Source organism: Phocoena phocoena, chromosome 2, assembly GCF_963924675.1.
Source record: "Phocoena phocoena chromosome 2, mPhoPho1.1, whole genome shotgun sequence".
Taxonomy (NCBI): Eukaryota; Metazoa; Chordata; class Mammalia; order Artiodactyla; family Phocoenidae; genus Phocoena; species Phocoena phocoena.
Genome location: NC_089220.1, coordinates 13,037,190 through 13,052,207, shown reverse-complemented (window position 1 = coordinate 13,052,207; position 15,018 = coordinate 13,037,190). Strand labels below are relative to the sequence as shown.

The 15,018-nt window shown below is 46.7% G+C and overlaps 1 protein-coding gene across 3 annotated transcripts in view; it reads right to left on the bottom strand.

Moving 5' to 3' along the window:
* Positions 1 to 15,018, bottom strand: part of TTC7B (tetratricopeptide repeat domain 7B) — a 238,998-nt gene that overhangs the window by 104,211 nt on the left and 119,769 nt on the right. For all 3 annotated transcript variants that reach the window (XM_065871941.1, XM_065871942.1, XM_065871943.1), the window contains 2 exons: positions 14,900 to 14,963; positions 10,937 to 11,074 (listed from right to left, as the gene is read on the bottom strand). In XM_065871941.1, the coding sequence (XP_065728013.1) occupies positions 10,937 to 11,074; positions 14,900 to 14,963 (202 nt within the window). The remainder of the gene's footprint in view (positions 1 to 10,936; positions 11,075 to 14,899; positions 14,964 to 15,018) is intronic.

The window sequence follows — 15,018 nt, the reverse complement described above, 5'->3', positions numbered from 1 at the left end:
ATGTTCCCTGAAATACTTCCGAGATTCAACAATATTTTTTACTGCTGAGGGGCCCTTGCTCCTGTGTCCTCTTGGGGATCCCTGGAGCTCTGAGGACTGAGACCTTTCCAGCTTGCAGAATTTTCAGGAAACTTCACAGATCCCAGAGATGCCCACCAGCATCACGGTGGCCCACCTCAAAGGTGCACGATGACAAAGATGTACACAGGCCATGGTTCCCTCTACACTGTAGATCTTTCACGGGCCCCTCCCAGCTCGGACCCCATTCTCAGAACTATAACTATCCACGTCCCATTATAAGCCATCGGGGCGTCATAAAGAGAGTTAGGAAATGCAAACCAACAATTACAAATTAACCCTTCACCCCAATTCAGAAGTATTGGCGCTCTGGCCTCAGAGCCGATGGCTCTGTCTTCCTGTGGGCTCTTGGCAGCCTCTATACAACGACGGCAAGCTGGCTCTGAAAAAGTGCCCAGACAGCTCCAGATGCTCCTGAAATCCTGATGCCAAGCATACTGCTCGGCTATGTAACACGTCCTCCCCTATGTTCCTGTAAACACGGAGATTATATAAATCTCTAAGCACTCAGGTCGACATACCTCAATCACAAAGGAAGCGCTCTTCCAGAGAAAGCATCTAAGACCAAAGGGAACTTGGGGCGTCACTGGAGCACCTGCTATCCACAGCCTCTGCCCCTGAGACTAGGTCTTTGCTCACCCCAGTTCTGTTTGGCTATCCCTTTTAAGCACCTTAAACACACATGTATGTGACAGAGTAAAAATTTCCAGTTTATTTTCCTTCTTAAAAACTTTTATTATTACTATTCCTGTTCTCTGTGAGTTAACTGCCTTTGAGATACATAAGAAGTTTGGTGATAAAAAATTTTTACTGTTGAAAAATTTCAAACACAAAGATAGGGGAAATAGCATAATAAATCCCCATGTACCCTTCACCCTATTTCAACTACCAACTCAATTCTCAACCCTGTCTCATTTATATCCCTACCCATTTCTCCCCAACATATTATTTCAATGCAGATCACAGATAGCATAACATCTTGTCCATAAATTTAAAAATTCCAGTTTTAATGAAGTAAGGAGCCTGGGAACAGAATATATGCTATAAAGTGAGATAATTCACATTTCAATAACGGTTCCAGTCTAAAAGAGGTACTAATGAAAATGGAAGAAGATGTAGGTGTTGCAGGATGGAGACAGACGGGAGTGGGGTGCATATAAGAGGCGGCTTCGGTCCCCCAGACCCAGCCTGGCTGGTGGCTGGAGAGGAGAGCAGCGCGTGCTGACGGCAGCGGCTCTAAGGCCAGACTGCCTGAGCTTACTCCAAACGCCTCACTCACCAGCCAGAGGGTTGTTATAGGGTTAAAGGAAGTAATACGCGTAAAATGCTTAGAAGAGTGTCTGGTACAGAGTGAATGCAATAAACATGCTACTGCTGATGTCGCTTTCATGAAACAAAGAAGTAGTGGACGCTGCTGCAGGGCTAGATCTGCGGCGAGGAGCCCTGGGAACGGGGCTGGGGTGCCAGTGGAGGGCAGGGGGAGAGACGAAGGGAGTCCCTAAGTGGAGAGGGGGAGATGAGAGCTGGCCCTTTTCCACTTCCAATGTCCAGCGGAGAGACGGCAGTGTGGGCCTGGGGAGAGGGACGTGGACTCCAATGCAGATCTGCAGATCCCTTAGTCACCCACACAAAACAGCAGGTGACATCTCCAAATCATCTCCCTTACAAGAAGAGAAGATGGATTTGGCAACAGTATTATCTCTACCAGGAAAGACAGGTCCATTTGCTGTAATCGGACTTACTGCCACCTCTCTCTAAATCCCAGATAACATTCATTTAATACCAAGAATATTTGGTAGAACAATAATTAGACTCTAATTGGCATCCTAATCCTTTGAGTGGTAATCAAAATGTCACTTCCCAAAATGTTATTTCCTTTTGGTAGCAAGAGCTCATCCCTTCCAGTCTCCTAATTTGGCTTTTCATAAACCAGCCGTCTCTGAGGGGGCTCCAGGGATGAGAAGTTCTTCTGGCAGAAGAAAAGGATTTAGCAATTACCTTCCTAGTACGCAAAGCCCAATTACACGAACTGGGTGCATGCATGGCAGTGACAGCTGTGCAATACCACAAGCAAGGAAAAGCCAACATCTATATTTGGAATTCGACGGTGAGATGCCAAAACCCATGGGGGAGGGGCAGGAATAAAATAATCCGATACCCCTCAAATTTAGCCTGGAGGGGATGTCTAAAATCCATCACTATTCAAATAGAACAAATAACATAGAGAACTGTCTTCATTATTCACCTTGTGGATAGGTTGGCCATATCCTACGAGTTCTCATAACCTAGATCCTTCCATTGATCAGGAAGCTTTTCTTTCCTACATCGTATATACTTAATGAATCAATTAATAAATGTAATTCCTGGCAGGTGTGTAACAATTTAAAAAAATTTAACATGGTATATGAATAATATTTCACTTCCTTGCTTTAGCGGTGAAAAACTAAGCAATGAAAAACTATCTAAGCCATTTAGACATTTTGGACCATTATCTTAGAGCCACAGATTGATATAATCAGAGAGCGTGCTGACCTTCGAGATTATCTCGTCCCATTCTTACTTTACTAAGGACATGGAAACTAAGACCCAGAGAGAGGAGAAAGGACCGGCTCAGGGTCACACAGTGGCAGCCCTGGAATTAGAAGCCAGGTCTCGTGATGCTCAGGTCAGAGCCCTTATTTCTAAATTAACTGCATATAAAAGTACAAATTAAAGTGGAGTTCGAGAGATCGACTCTACAAGGAGTCTGGGGGGCCAGGAAAAGCTTCTAAAAGTCAGGCTGATGGGACTCTCAGCTACAAATAAAAGTCCTCCTACCCAGTTTTGAGAAAACATAGACAACACCCATCAAGGCTTGCTCGAGTTTTCTCCCCTTAAACTGGAAATAAAACAGAGCAAACCCCACATCCGTGCCCCCGCTTCCCGTCTCTCTTTTTGCTCTAAAACAGCGATATGGCTCCAAGCAGAGGAGTGTCAAACCTTTATTACTTCGGCAGATGCTTAAATTAGAGGCCACCGCTGCCTCTGGCCATGGTGGGAGGAGTAGAGAGTGGGTTGTTTTTCAAAGGTCACAGACTTTATTACAGAGCGTGAACGCTGGACGCCACCCTCCGGCACGCTCTCCCTTCGAGGATGTGAAGCAACTGGATCAAGTTTGCACAGTGAGTAAAGGGTTGCCAGGTTTCTACTCAAATACCGCTCCATCTGCTCTTTTGCTGATGTAGCCCTTTGTTATTCTTACAAAATGAATCCCTAAACTCAGGAAATGGGCATTTCACTCCTCTCCCTCCTCTCTCCCCAACTGCCCTCACCTTTTGGTCTTTGTTTTCAGTCCTTCTTCCCTGGCTCTGGGCACGAGGGACTTCAACCATGGTGGCCCCTTGACACACACAAGATGTAGGGAGGGAAGTAAGGTGTCCTGGGTGCTCCCCATAGGTGTGTCTTACACAAAGTAGGTGTTCAACGAATGCTTGAATATGGGTCGAATGTTAGGATCCATTCTTCTGGATGTCCTTTAAGGGGGGGCCACAGACAAATCTTCACGACCTTGGATTTGGCAATGGATTCTTAGATATGACACCAAAAGCATGAGCAACAAAAGAAAAAAATCAGTACACTAGACTTCATCAGAATTAAGAACTTGTGCGCATCAAAGGACATTATCAAGAAAGTGAAAAGACAACCTACAGAATGGGAAAAAGTATTTGCAAATCATGTATCTGTTAAGGTTCTTAACCACATTAAATAAAGAACTCCTGTAACTCAACAACAAAAAGACAAACAGCCCAATACAAAAATGGGCAAAGGGGACTTCCCTGGTGGTCCACTGGTTAAGAATCCTCCTGCCAACGCAGGGGACACGGGTTCGATCCCTGGTCCGGGAAGATCTCACATGCCGCGGAGCAACTAAGCCCAGGCGCCACAACTACTGAGCCTGCGCTCTAGAGCCCACGGGCCACAACTACTGAAGCCCAGGCGCCTAGAGCCTGTGCTCCGCAACAGGAGAAGCCACCACAATGAGAAGCCCACGCACCGCAACGAAGAGTAGCCCCCGCTCGACGCAACTACAGAAAGCCCGCACGCAGCAACGAAGACCCAAAGCAGCCAAAGCTAGATAAATAAAATAATAATTTTTTTAAAAATGGGCAAAGGTCTTGAACAGACATTTGTCCAAACAAGATACGCAGACGATGAATATGCACGTGAAGAGATGTTCAACGTCATTAGTAAACAGGCAAACTCACGATGAGGTACCATTTCACACCTACTGGAATGGCTACAATACAACAACAAGAGCAAAGAGACAAAAACAAAAAATAAAAGCGTGGGTGAGAATGTGGAGAAACTGGAACACTTGTGCCTTGCTGCTTGGAACATGAAATGGTGCAGCTGCCGTGAAAAACAGTTTGGTAGTTCTTCAGAAAGTCAAACATAGAGTTACCATGTGACCTGGCAATTTTACTCTTGGACATATACCCCACAGAACTGAAAACAGGAACTCAGATACGTGTCCATCACTGCATTATTCACAATAGCCAAAAGGTGAAAACAATCCACACGTCCATCAACAGACGAATGAATAAACAAAATGTGGCATATACACACAATGGAATATTACTCAGCTCTAAAAAGGAATGAAGTTCTGATACATGCCATCAGATATATTATTACAACATAGCTGAACCTTGAAAACATTAGGCTAAGTGAAATCAGCCAGAAACAAAAAACTAGCGTTGCATGATTCCATTTGTATAATGTACCCAGAATAGGCAAATTCATAGACACAAAAAGTAGCTTAGAGGTTACCAGGTTATGGGGGTTGCGGGAATGGGGAGTATTGCTTAATGGGTACAGAGTTTCTGTTTGGGGTGATGGAAAAGTTTGGAAACAGACATACTGGTTACACAACACTGTGAATCCAATTAATGCCACTGAATTATATATTTTAAAATGGCTAATATGGCATTTTTTAAGTTGAAAAATTTTTTCCCTTGAGGGCCATAAGAAGAGAACAATGATGCTTAATTCAAAAAACATACCCATAATGGTGGGAATATAGACACCTGTGGCCACGTCAGTGGCTGAGATTCTTCAGGGCAGACCTGTCGTTCAAAAATGATATAGTTGATCCCTACTGGGCTGACCCCCAAAGCTGGACCAGAGCTGGGATCTGCACCAGTCAGTGCTCTGCCCCAAGCAGGGCCCACCTCTTCTTCTGCTATTTCCCAAGTAAAGGACCTTTAACCTTTGGGCCTACCTGGGGAAGATATACTCATTGCACATCCAGGGACAGCTTACCCCCAAACCAAAGGAAAGCAGGATGAGAATGTACATTGGTTTTGAAGCACGGGTTTATTCAGCAAGTGTTTATCGTGCACCTATCACAAACCAAACGCTCTGCCTCGATTTCTCAGAAGTCTGCGGCTCCGTTTGCATCAGGCCGCCCTGATGCCTTCTAGGGACCCTGGCACGTAGGTCAAGGCTGGGTTTCTGCAGAGCGAGTGGGGCTGCGTGAAATACCAAATGTTAGTGTAAGCTAACAAACGATAGGCCGGTTAAACGGATGTAGTTAGATGTTCAAGTGTTTTCTACAAGGCTCCCTGATTAAATAAGTGTTTGGGGTACGGATGTGTAGACGCCCCTTTGGTACAAGCACGAGCCAGACAGTTCTACCCACAGAACTATAAAGTTGTTGAGATTTACCATAAACAAATGAATACGAATTCAACAGGAAAGATAAAAAAAACCCTTTCTGTCTTTAAAGCTGCCATGTCTGTGTAGAGGGGATACACACACCCTTCAAAAAGGACCCCAAAACGTTCTGTCAGAATGGAGCCATGAATAGTCAAATTCAAGAAACAATTCCTTAGCAGCTTGGGTTCATTCTAAAAAACAGAGAAAGCGGTGCTTGTTGCTTTACTTTTAATAGCGCAGGTTGTCATGCCAACTAGTGCTACTGTTTAAAAAGGGGGAGAAAAAGAAGTGTTCCTTCCTACACAAACCTTTCAGCAGGGCTTCACATCAGTCTTTAAAAACATTGAAACTCCTAGCACTGGAGATACGGTAACCATTGCGCTTATATTTAAACCCGTTAGGATGAGGATGTGATGCTCCTTTGGTTTGAATTCCCTTTGCACACAGCGCTCCTTGCCCAGGATCCGGCTGAACAGCGCCCCGAGAGAAAGAAAGGCACCGTGTGGGCACACAAGAAAGCAGCCCATCTTGAGGCGAGCCTTCCATCTTGAACCACGGAGACGGAGAGGAGAGTTTTTCTGCAAAGTGGCTCTGCTCCCCGCATAAGCACCGTTCTTAAAGGGCGGAGTCTGCACAATGCTTACGACACACACACAGGTGGCGTGACTATGAGAAGGTGGACTGGGGGCCCCCCACCCTGTTCCTGCTGGTGCGGGAGTGCCTGGGCCCGCGCTAGCCGCGTCCTGATGCATAAGTGTTGACGCTGTTTGGGGACAAAAGAAGGGAGGAAGGTATGAGGACAGGGTGGGAAGGAGGCAAGACCTCTCCTCTCACAGCAGCCTGGTGGAGGTGCACTCTTCTGTTCATGAAAGATTCTACCCAGAAGAAAGGAAGGTTCCTGCAGCGGCACAGAGGCAAAGAGAATCTGCTCACAGAGCAGCTGAAGGATGATGTGCCAGACACGTCAGGGCCTGGCAACCTGGCTCCATGCTTTCACCCAATGTCCTCGCCTCCTCTCCTCCCTCCATGAGAGCAAGGCCTCATGTCCCTGCACCTCCGTGACCTTGATAATGAGGGTGTCCCTCTGCTCTTAGACTTAATTCCTGTCAGGCCCCGAAGAGCCAATTCAGACATCAGCTGTTTGTCATTCTCCCTGGAACCCCCAACCTGCCAGCTCTGCTGCAGCCGGCCTAGTCCCTTCACCTGCGATTAACGTGCCTTGCACTATCTAGTCTTCTCTAACTGGTTACCTTTCCATGTGTTGTTTTCTGATTTCCTTATATAGACTGGAAGTTTCTGGAAGACAAGATACTGTTTTTGTATACTTAGTTGCTTGCCCCATGCCTGGCAACTCCTGGGCACCCAGCGGTAGAAACAGCACAGCAGCACGCGGCCGCTGTTTAATGAGCTCTACGTGTAGGGCTCCGTTCTGAGCACTTTACGTGAATTAGCGAATAACCCTCAGAATGATCTGACATAGGTGTGATTATTATGCCTATTTTACAGAAGGAAAGACTGAGGCATAAGAGGTTAATGATTTGCCGGGATCACACAACTAGTAAGCGGCAGAACCAGAACTCAAACCGAAGCTCTCTGACTCTAGGGCCTGTGCCCAGGACACATGAGATGGCTGACCCGGGTTTGGGGGTTGAAGAGGCAGGGCTGGGGTGGGGATGTCAATGGAGGGGAGGAGAATGATGGGGAATATCCACAATAAAATGTCTATGATACTGTCCCATTCCTTGAAACTTACATAGACGTACATGCACTTGTTCATAAAGAGATATAGGACAAAGTGATCTCTAAAATGTCAGTGGGTAGTCAACTCTTTCAGGAGAGTGGGATTCTCAGTGACTTTTTTCTTTTCCATGTTTGTATGTAATCTTTGATTCTTCAAGGAGTCTGCTGGGCTGTAGCACGGGGCAGAAAGACAATGAAGTTGTTTTCATTACAGGAGGAAAAGGAAAGCAAAACAAAATAAAGAGAGGGAGAAAAAGAAGGGGCAAGGGGGACAGCCATGAAATGTTTCTCAACAGAAGGGTGTTTGAGAAAGATCACTGTGGTGACGATGCAGCAGATGAAGACAGGATATAAACAACCGCCACGTGAATGACAATGATAATCCCAACATCCGTGGGGCCCAGAGAAATAATGTAGGAAGTTTAAAAGCCAGTTACTCCGCAGCAGCACTGTCGCCACGGCCAAATGTCCACCAACTGATAAATGGAGAAACAAATCGTGGTCTATCCATACAATGGGATGTTACTCAGCCATAAAAAGGAATGAAGGACGGATACATGCTACCATGTGGATGACCCTGAAAGCATTACGCCAAGTGAAAGAAGCCAGACACAAAAGGTCATATGATGGATGATTCCATTTACATGAAATACTCAAACTAGGTAAATCCAGAAAGTCAGAAAGCAGATTAGCAGCTGCCAGGGCCTGGGGGCAGGGAGGAGTGGGGAACAGCTGCTTAATGGGGCCGGGGTGTCCTCCCAGGGTGATGAAAGTGTTTTGAAATTAGAGGTGATGGTTGTACAACAGCGTGAATGTACTAAATGCCACTGAATTGTACCTTTTAAAGTGGTTGAGTGTATGTTATGTAAATTTACCGCAATTAAAAAAAAATCCAGTTAGGCTTTTAACCTAAAGTCCTCAGGAAATGGAAGAGCAGATGAGAAGAAAGAAAGGAAGGGTGGGGAGGAAGGAAGGAAGGAAACATACAATACAAACTGGGGGGGGGGGAAGGGTAAGGAGGGAAGGGAGGGACGGAGTAAGGGAGGGAGGAAGGAAGGGAGGGAGGGAGGAAGGAAACCCCAGCAAATGACGGAAGCGGGACACTTTAAGTCATGGACCGAGACCAAGGGAGAGAGGTCGGTGCTCAGCCAAGGGCGGACCAAGACCCTCCTCCAAGAGGCGAGCTCTCCAAAACCAGGGCCAGCCCTCGAGATGCTGTGCACCTGCGCCTTCCTCCTAAGACAGCTCTACTTAGATCTGCTTCACCGTGGCCGCCACATGTGCACTGGGGGAAGCTCCATCTGCAAAACTAAGTAGAAATAGCAAGAAAAACTAAGGCCAAGGATTCAGATCCGTCATTACTGGATGAGACCCTGTGTGGAGACCCCCCCGGCAGCAGCCAGCCCAGATGGCAACTGCCTGCTGCTTGGCGGCCTTCCTCTAGGCTGGGAGCCGCTCACGGACAGGGACCCCGCCTCGCCCACGGCTGCATCCCCGGCCTGAATCACAGCCCCTGGCACAGAACCAGGGGCTGCATTTATATGTGTTAAAGAAATGAATGTCCTCTATTATATATATATATATTTGATCCATCGATTTATATGTTTAATAGATAAAACACAGATATGGCACGAAATTCAAAAGGCTCCAAGGGATATACAGTGATAAATTCCCCTTTCTTCCACCGTTCTGCTCCAGCACTTTCAAGGCAATCCCTGACGCTGTTTCCACTGTTGTCAATGTGACTAGAGCATATTCTGAATTGCAAAGGCTCCGGCAACCAACCAGACTACCCAGTGACTTGGGCGTCAGGTCATCACCACGAGATGAAGCTACATGTGATGTCAAGGTGAAAGTCATCTGGCTGAAGACAAGGTCCCAGGATTCCGTGCCGGGCAGAGGCCCATGCCAGGGAGCTGCGGGCTCGCGGAGGAATGCCGCTAGGATGACAGCCGTGCCCCTGGAGTCACTTGTGGCACGACGAGAAGCCTGTGGGCAGGGGCCGTCCAGCCTGTCAGCCTCAGGCTCCTCACACCTGCTGCGGACACAGGGGAATTTCAAGCTGGGGACAGGTTCTGTTACTACATGATGGGAGGAAAGCAGACGTGCAAACCACGCTCAACCCTGGCCTCCGAGAAACTTTTAGTGGTTTGTCGGGGGTGGAGGGGAGTTCACCTTAAGAGAACTCAGCTGTGAGCTGGGTGGCACCACAGATGGGCTCTTTGGTGGAAGTGGCGGACAGGAGCTAAGCTGGCCAGAAGGAGGGGGTCCCAGGAAGCCACAGCCCCTGGGGTGGTAAAGAATCTGGGCCAATCCCGAGCCTGGGCAGTGTCCCAGGGGGTATACCGTGTATGACAGGAACATCTGGACTCATTGCCTTATCTAAGCCAGATTGTGAGGGCTTTTTGTTTTTTTTTTGAAGACTGAGTAACCATTGCCCTGTATAGTCACCAAACCAAAGACTAAAAAAAGATCCAAGCCACGCAGGCTCATCTGTTCTCCAAGGCTCCTGCCTAATGTAGCGATGCACCGGCAGGCAGGCTACAGGGTGAGCTGGGTGCTTATCTGATTTCAGCCGATCTGTTACTGTATTTCATTCCCTGTCCTCGTGCCCAGAGGCTGTTGCAATGTGTGTAAATTTAGAAAAAGAAAGATAAATAACATGGAAAAGTTCATTTTAACAAAAGGAGTTGTCTTTCTTCCCTTCTTTCTTTTTACTTCACTAAAGAGAAGATAAAATGATCTTGTTACTGATTTAGCCCCGACCAGGGTGGATTTGGTATTCTGGGCAGGGACTCAATAACGCATAACCGCAGCCTCGGATAACCAGCTTCTTCTGAAACTGGAAAACCGTCAGGCTTCCATCCTAAGTGTTTCTTAGCAGCTGAGGGAATGAGATGGCAATGCCTGGTACAAGATCTGTAAGCAACTGGGGTCTCTTCTGAACAAGTAAAAGACTCTACGTGACGACAGCATTTACGTCCCGTGAAGCCTGTACCAGCTCACCCAACGTACCCTGTGCCAGAAGATGCCAGCTCACCAGGAGCTATGCATTGATACTTTATATAAAATAAGACCTGTTTTACAAGGAAATTAATATCACAGATGGGAGATTGGGGTTATGGTGGAAATTACACTGAAAGAGAAACTGCTTGAGAAACGCTTGCCTTCTCTCATACGTGAACTCACCCCAGTGGGTTTATGGACCCTTGGTAGGAGATGACCACCAATGAATTCCACCACCTAATCGTTTAGCCCAATTCGCATTTTGCAGAGATGGAAACCAAAGTTAAGTGATGGGCCCAAGGTCACGTGTCTGCCAGCGACGGGGGGTGGGGACAAGACCAGGTCCCACAGCTCTTCACAGTGCTGGTACTGCCAGCACTACCCACTGCTGGAAGTCAACCAGACTCAAGGGCTGTACCTCTGACAGCATCTCATACTGGCCTCTTCTTCCAAGAGCGATGGTCAGTAAATCATAGACCACGGATGCACTCTGTAAACTGATGAGACGGTCACTCCTGTGCTCAGGTATCCTGCTCAGCACCGCGTCCCGGTTGGCCTGGAAACAACAGAGAGGAGAGAAGCAGACGGTGAGTTAGCCCGTGCACACAGCTGCCACCGTGCGCAGAGAAGCCATCCAGGCTCTCCTGCCCCTGGGAGCTTGCCGCGGGTCTGGAGACAAGGACACAAATGAGACAGGGGTCATTTATTCAAAATCCCCAGAGCACCACAGCACATGGTAACATGGTATTATCCAAACACTGAAGGCCTGGCGGGCACTTGTCCCTGTCAGCAGGCGTCTGGAGGAAGCTTTAGGAGTCGATGCAAAGCAGGGTGGTTCCTCCTGGGCTCGGGTTCACAGACAGCCATGCTGCAGACACAGCTGCGCTCTGGGGCAGCAGAATCATCCACCAAGTGAAGCCCTGCTGCGCCTCACTTGTAGATCCTGCTTCTGCTGTACATTACAGAGCGGGAGAAAATTCCCAGCCCCACACTTCCCATCACCAAATGGTGTCATCACGTTCCATCAGTCCAACAGAGATATAGCGTACTTTTCCTCTCTCACCCAAGTCACGTTCAAATCCCTATGTGACATCTTCACTGGAACAGACTACAGAAACTAATTCAACTTTGTTTAGGGAAGCACAAAACAGATGTACAAGAGACAGCAAGAAGCAAACGGATTTTTGCTTTAAAGATGTTAGCACAGAGGACCCAGGAGAACACCAGGGCATGCCTATTTCACTTCCCCACTGCTTAGCACAGAAATACAGCAGGTGCGTTCAAGCTTATTTATCTCATCTATCTAGAAATCAACCGCTCTTCACAGTGACTTGTTTTCATTACTTTTGAAATTTCTCCCCCGATTCCTCCAGACATATCACATGTACTGGAGACTCTAGACATAGCTCATTTTCCTTTTCGCCCTAATAGGGAGTTCAGTATCAATAAAGTTAGATTTTTCCTGTCTTCTTTTCCTTGCTAAGGAACAGAAGTCCATCCCTAGGAGCACAGAAAGGGCCCCTCCATTCTCCCCATGGAAGTGGCACGTGCAGGACGAGGGTCACCGGTCCAGGCGGGCTGACGTCTACCTTCCTGCCTGACACTTGGAAAGGCCACGCACACAATCTCCTGCTCACTAATGAGGTGAATGCTTTCTTTCGTGTGAGTCCAAGGCACTGACTTGTAGCCTCCTGTCAGTACTTACTTGTTTTAAAACTCCTTACTCTTAAATGTCAAAGACGAATAAGAATATATAAGACAGGCCACTTCCTACAAAGTGAGTCATCTCTTATGGAAACAAGCCTGCTTTTGAAGATTTCATTCTAAGTTTTTCTTGTTAGGAGTGCCTTTCGACCCAAAAAAAGAAGCTCTGGGGAAAATACGGCCTGCTGTAAGTGGTCTCATTTTATTTATTTCCTCTAAATGTTCCATATTGAGATCAATGCCTGCGAGAGAAGGGAGTAAGACAAAACACCATATAAGAGAGATTTTCAGGTTATGCCCAAATGCGTCTTTTTTTTTCTTTTTAAAAGAAAAAGTCTCTCAGTGCTTTTTGATTAAAAAGGTACAATATAGAACCTCAAACAGGTCCACAAATAATAAATGTCCCAGAACATTGTCTCAGTGGTAGTTGTACTAATATGGTTCTGATAACCCCTTTCTCCTGGGGAAACTAATTTGACTTGAGGTAAGAATGCAGTTCAATTCCAAATGAGTTCTTGTAGGTGGAGGGACTATGGACAAATTTATGCTTCTAAGTTAAAATTAGGACCAGTAAAGAATACAATTTTCTCAGACACCAAAAAAGCCCGGCAATTCTCATTTTGGTTCTGAAATTGAGCACATCTATTTTCGGTCTAAAAACTGAAAAAAATCAAGGAGTCAAGGGACGTGAAAAAAGACTTCCAAAGGCAACTTAATTTAGACTTCTACCTACGTAACTATGGAATGATTTACAGGGAGCACATAATCATTTTGGTTGGCAACCTAGCCCTTCATATTTACTGTCATTGGATTTCACCATCCTCTGAAGAGACTTCCTGGAAATTAAATACGACAGAGTCAGATTTGACTGTCTCCAGGGGATCCGAACTTTGAGTATTACTAGTTTCTACCACTTCAAGGAGGGAGCAGGAGAGTTGGGGACATCACTCCCAAGACAACAACACTTAGAGCAAGCATTCTAGAGATGTGGCCATGTTTCCCAAATTCCAATCTGGAACACATGATCTGACAATAGAACTCAATCCTTTCAATCAGAATTGTCCAAGAAATCAAAAGCGTATGCTCACCACGCTTTCAGAATTTTTACACCGTTTCTAACCAAGTCTGCCCAAAGGAAGCTAAGTGCCAGGTTGTGAAGAGTCCAGCGATGAGACCTGTGTGGGCAGCCCCCCTCCCCGCCCCCCCAGAACTGATGACGGTGAGACCTGCCCATCTGAACACCAGTTACTGGAGGCCACTGGGCGCCAGCCTGTGCACATATGTGCCTCCACATCTGTGCCAAGGTAGAGTAGAGGATGTAAAGGACACCGTCCTAAGTCACCAGCTGACAGTCAAGGAAAGATGAGCCACAGGGGCGACCTGTTTCCTTCAGAGGAAGTAGGGCCAATGATGTCAAAGAGCTTCCAAATAAAAAGAAGCGGTGACTCAAGCAGTCTCGCTCTTATAAACATCTCGGGGCCATTTCACAGAACCAGAAAACCCAAAGCTTTAACTTAAGGCAAGAAAGCTACGTTGCCTGCCTGATCCCAGCCTCTTCTGCCCCTCTTTCACTCAGCACACAGGCATTCCTCTTGTGCTCCGTTTCTAAGTCTTTCTCCCTGAGTGTATTTCACGCCTCCATTTAAACTGTCTGCTTGGGGAAGAAGGGAACACCTTCTCTTGCTTTAGTTACGACTCCTTTTCCTCCTCTTTTCTCCTCCTGCCTGCCTGGTGGGGTGGGAGTTATGGAAGAAGGCAGGATGCTCTGCTACAAGGAGCAGCAGACCACTGCATGATGCCTCCATTCTGCCTGCTCTGGGCCTCCGGTCCCTCGTCTAAATAACTAGGTGGATGTGAAGACCTCTAGGTCCCTCCAAGTTCCAGGGGCTTGCTGTTCTGCTCAGGTGCTCAGCAGACACCATGTACTTGCCAAGGTATTAACTACTATAACACAGATTACTCCAGAATGTTTCAAGCCGGGCTGTCATGTCTAGCGATATGCAGAGTAGAAACCCAGTAAAGGATGAGCGATGAAATCGTAGACCTACGTTTGATATCCTGGCCAAACACTAAGAAAACATTTCAAAGGAATTTGATGGTCTGGCAAAAACTCCCTCGCAACAGCAGAGCCAGGTAACAGGAGTGGCTTCTCTGGGCCTGGGCTCTGCAATGCCTGGGAAACTGGTGGGGGCTTGGGGAGAGGACCTGGGCAGGAGGACGAGGCAGTTTCATCAGGCTGCTGCTATGGAAACCGGAGGTTCAAGTATACAAGTGTTTCACCCCCAAATTCTCCCTCCCACCAAGGCAAATGGAGAAGGCTCATAAAGGTTACCTTTTGGGGGCTTCTTTCCCCTTTCGAGGTTCCTCTGGTGGTCATTTTAGCTATAGTTACCCATATACAACTGTGTTAGTGTTCAATCAGTACTTGGTGGATAAATGAATGAACTAAGGGAAGAGAAGCTCCATGCTCCAGGCTGACCCAGGGACATATCTGGCCAGTCCAAGAATTAGAAACGTCCCTCTTTTTTAAACTACTATACTTTTTTCCCACCAGGTATTCCCTTTGGAAAGTACTCTTCTCCAAAGAAAAAGAATCACTATCCTGATGGAGTCACCATATCAAAACAGGGACCATAGGAATAGGGGAAAGAGAAAGGTAAAAACACATTCTACTCACCATTGATTCACTAATCAGCAATAACAACAGGGCTTCTTCAGTATTTTCTTGAGGACAAAAAATGCTGTATAAAGAAAATTGACTTTGATATATGGCAATTTCAAAATAACACAAAATAC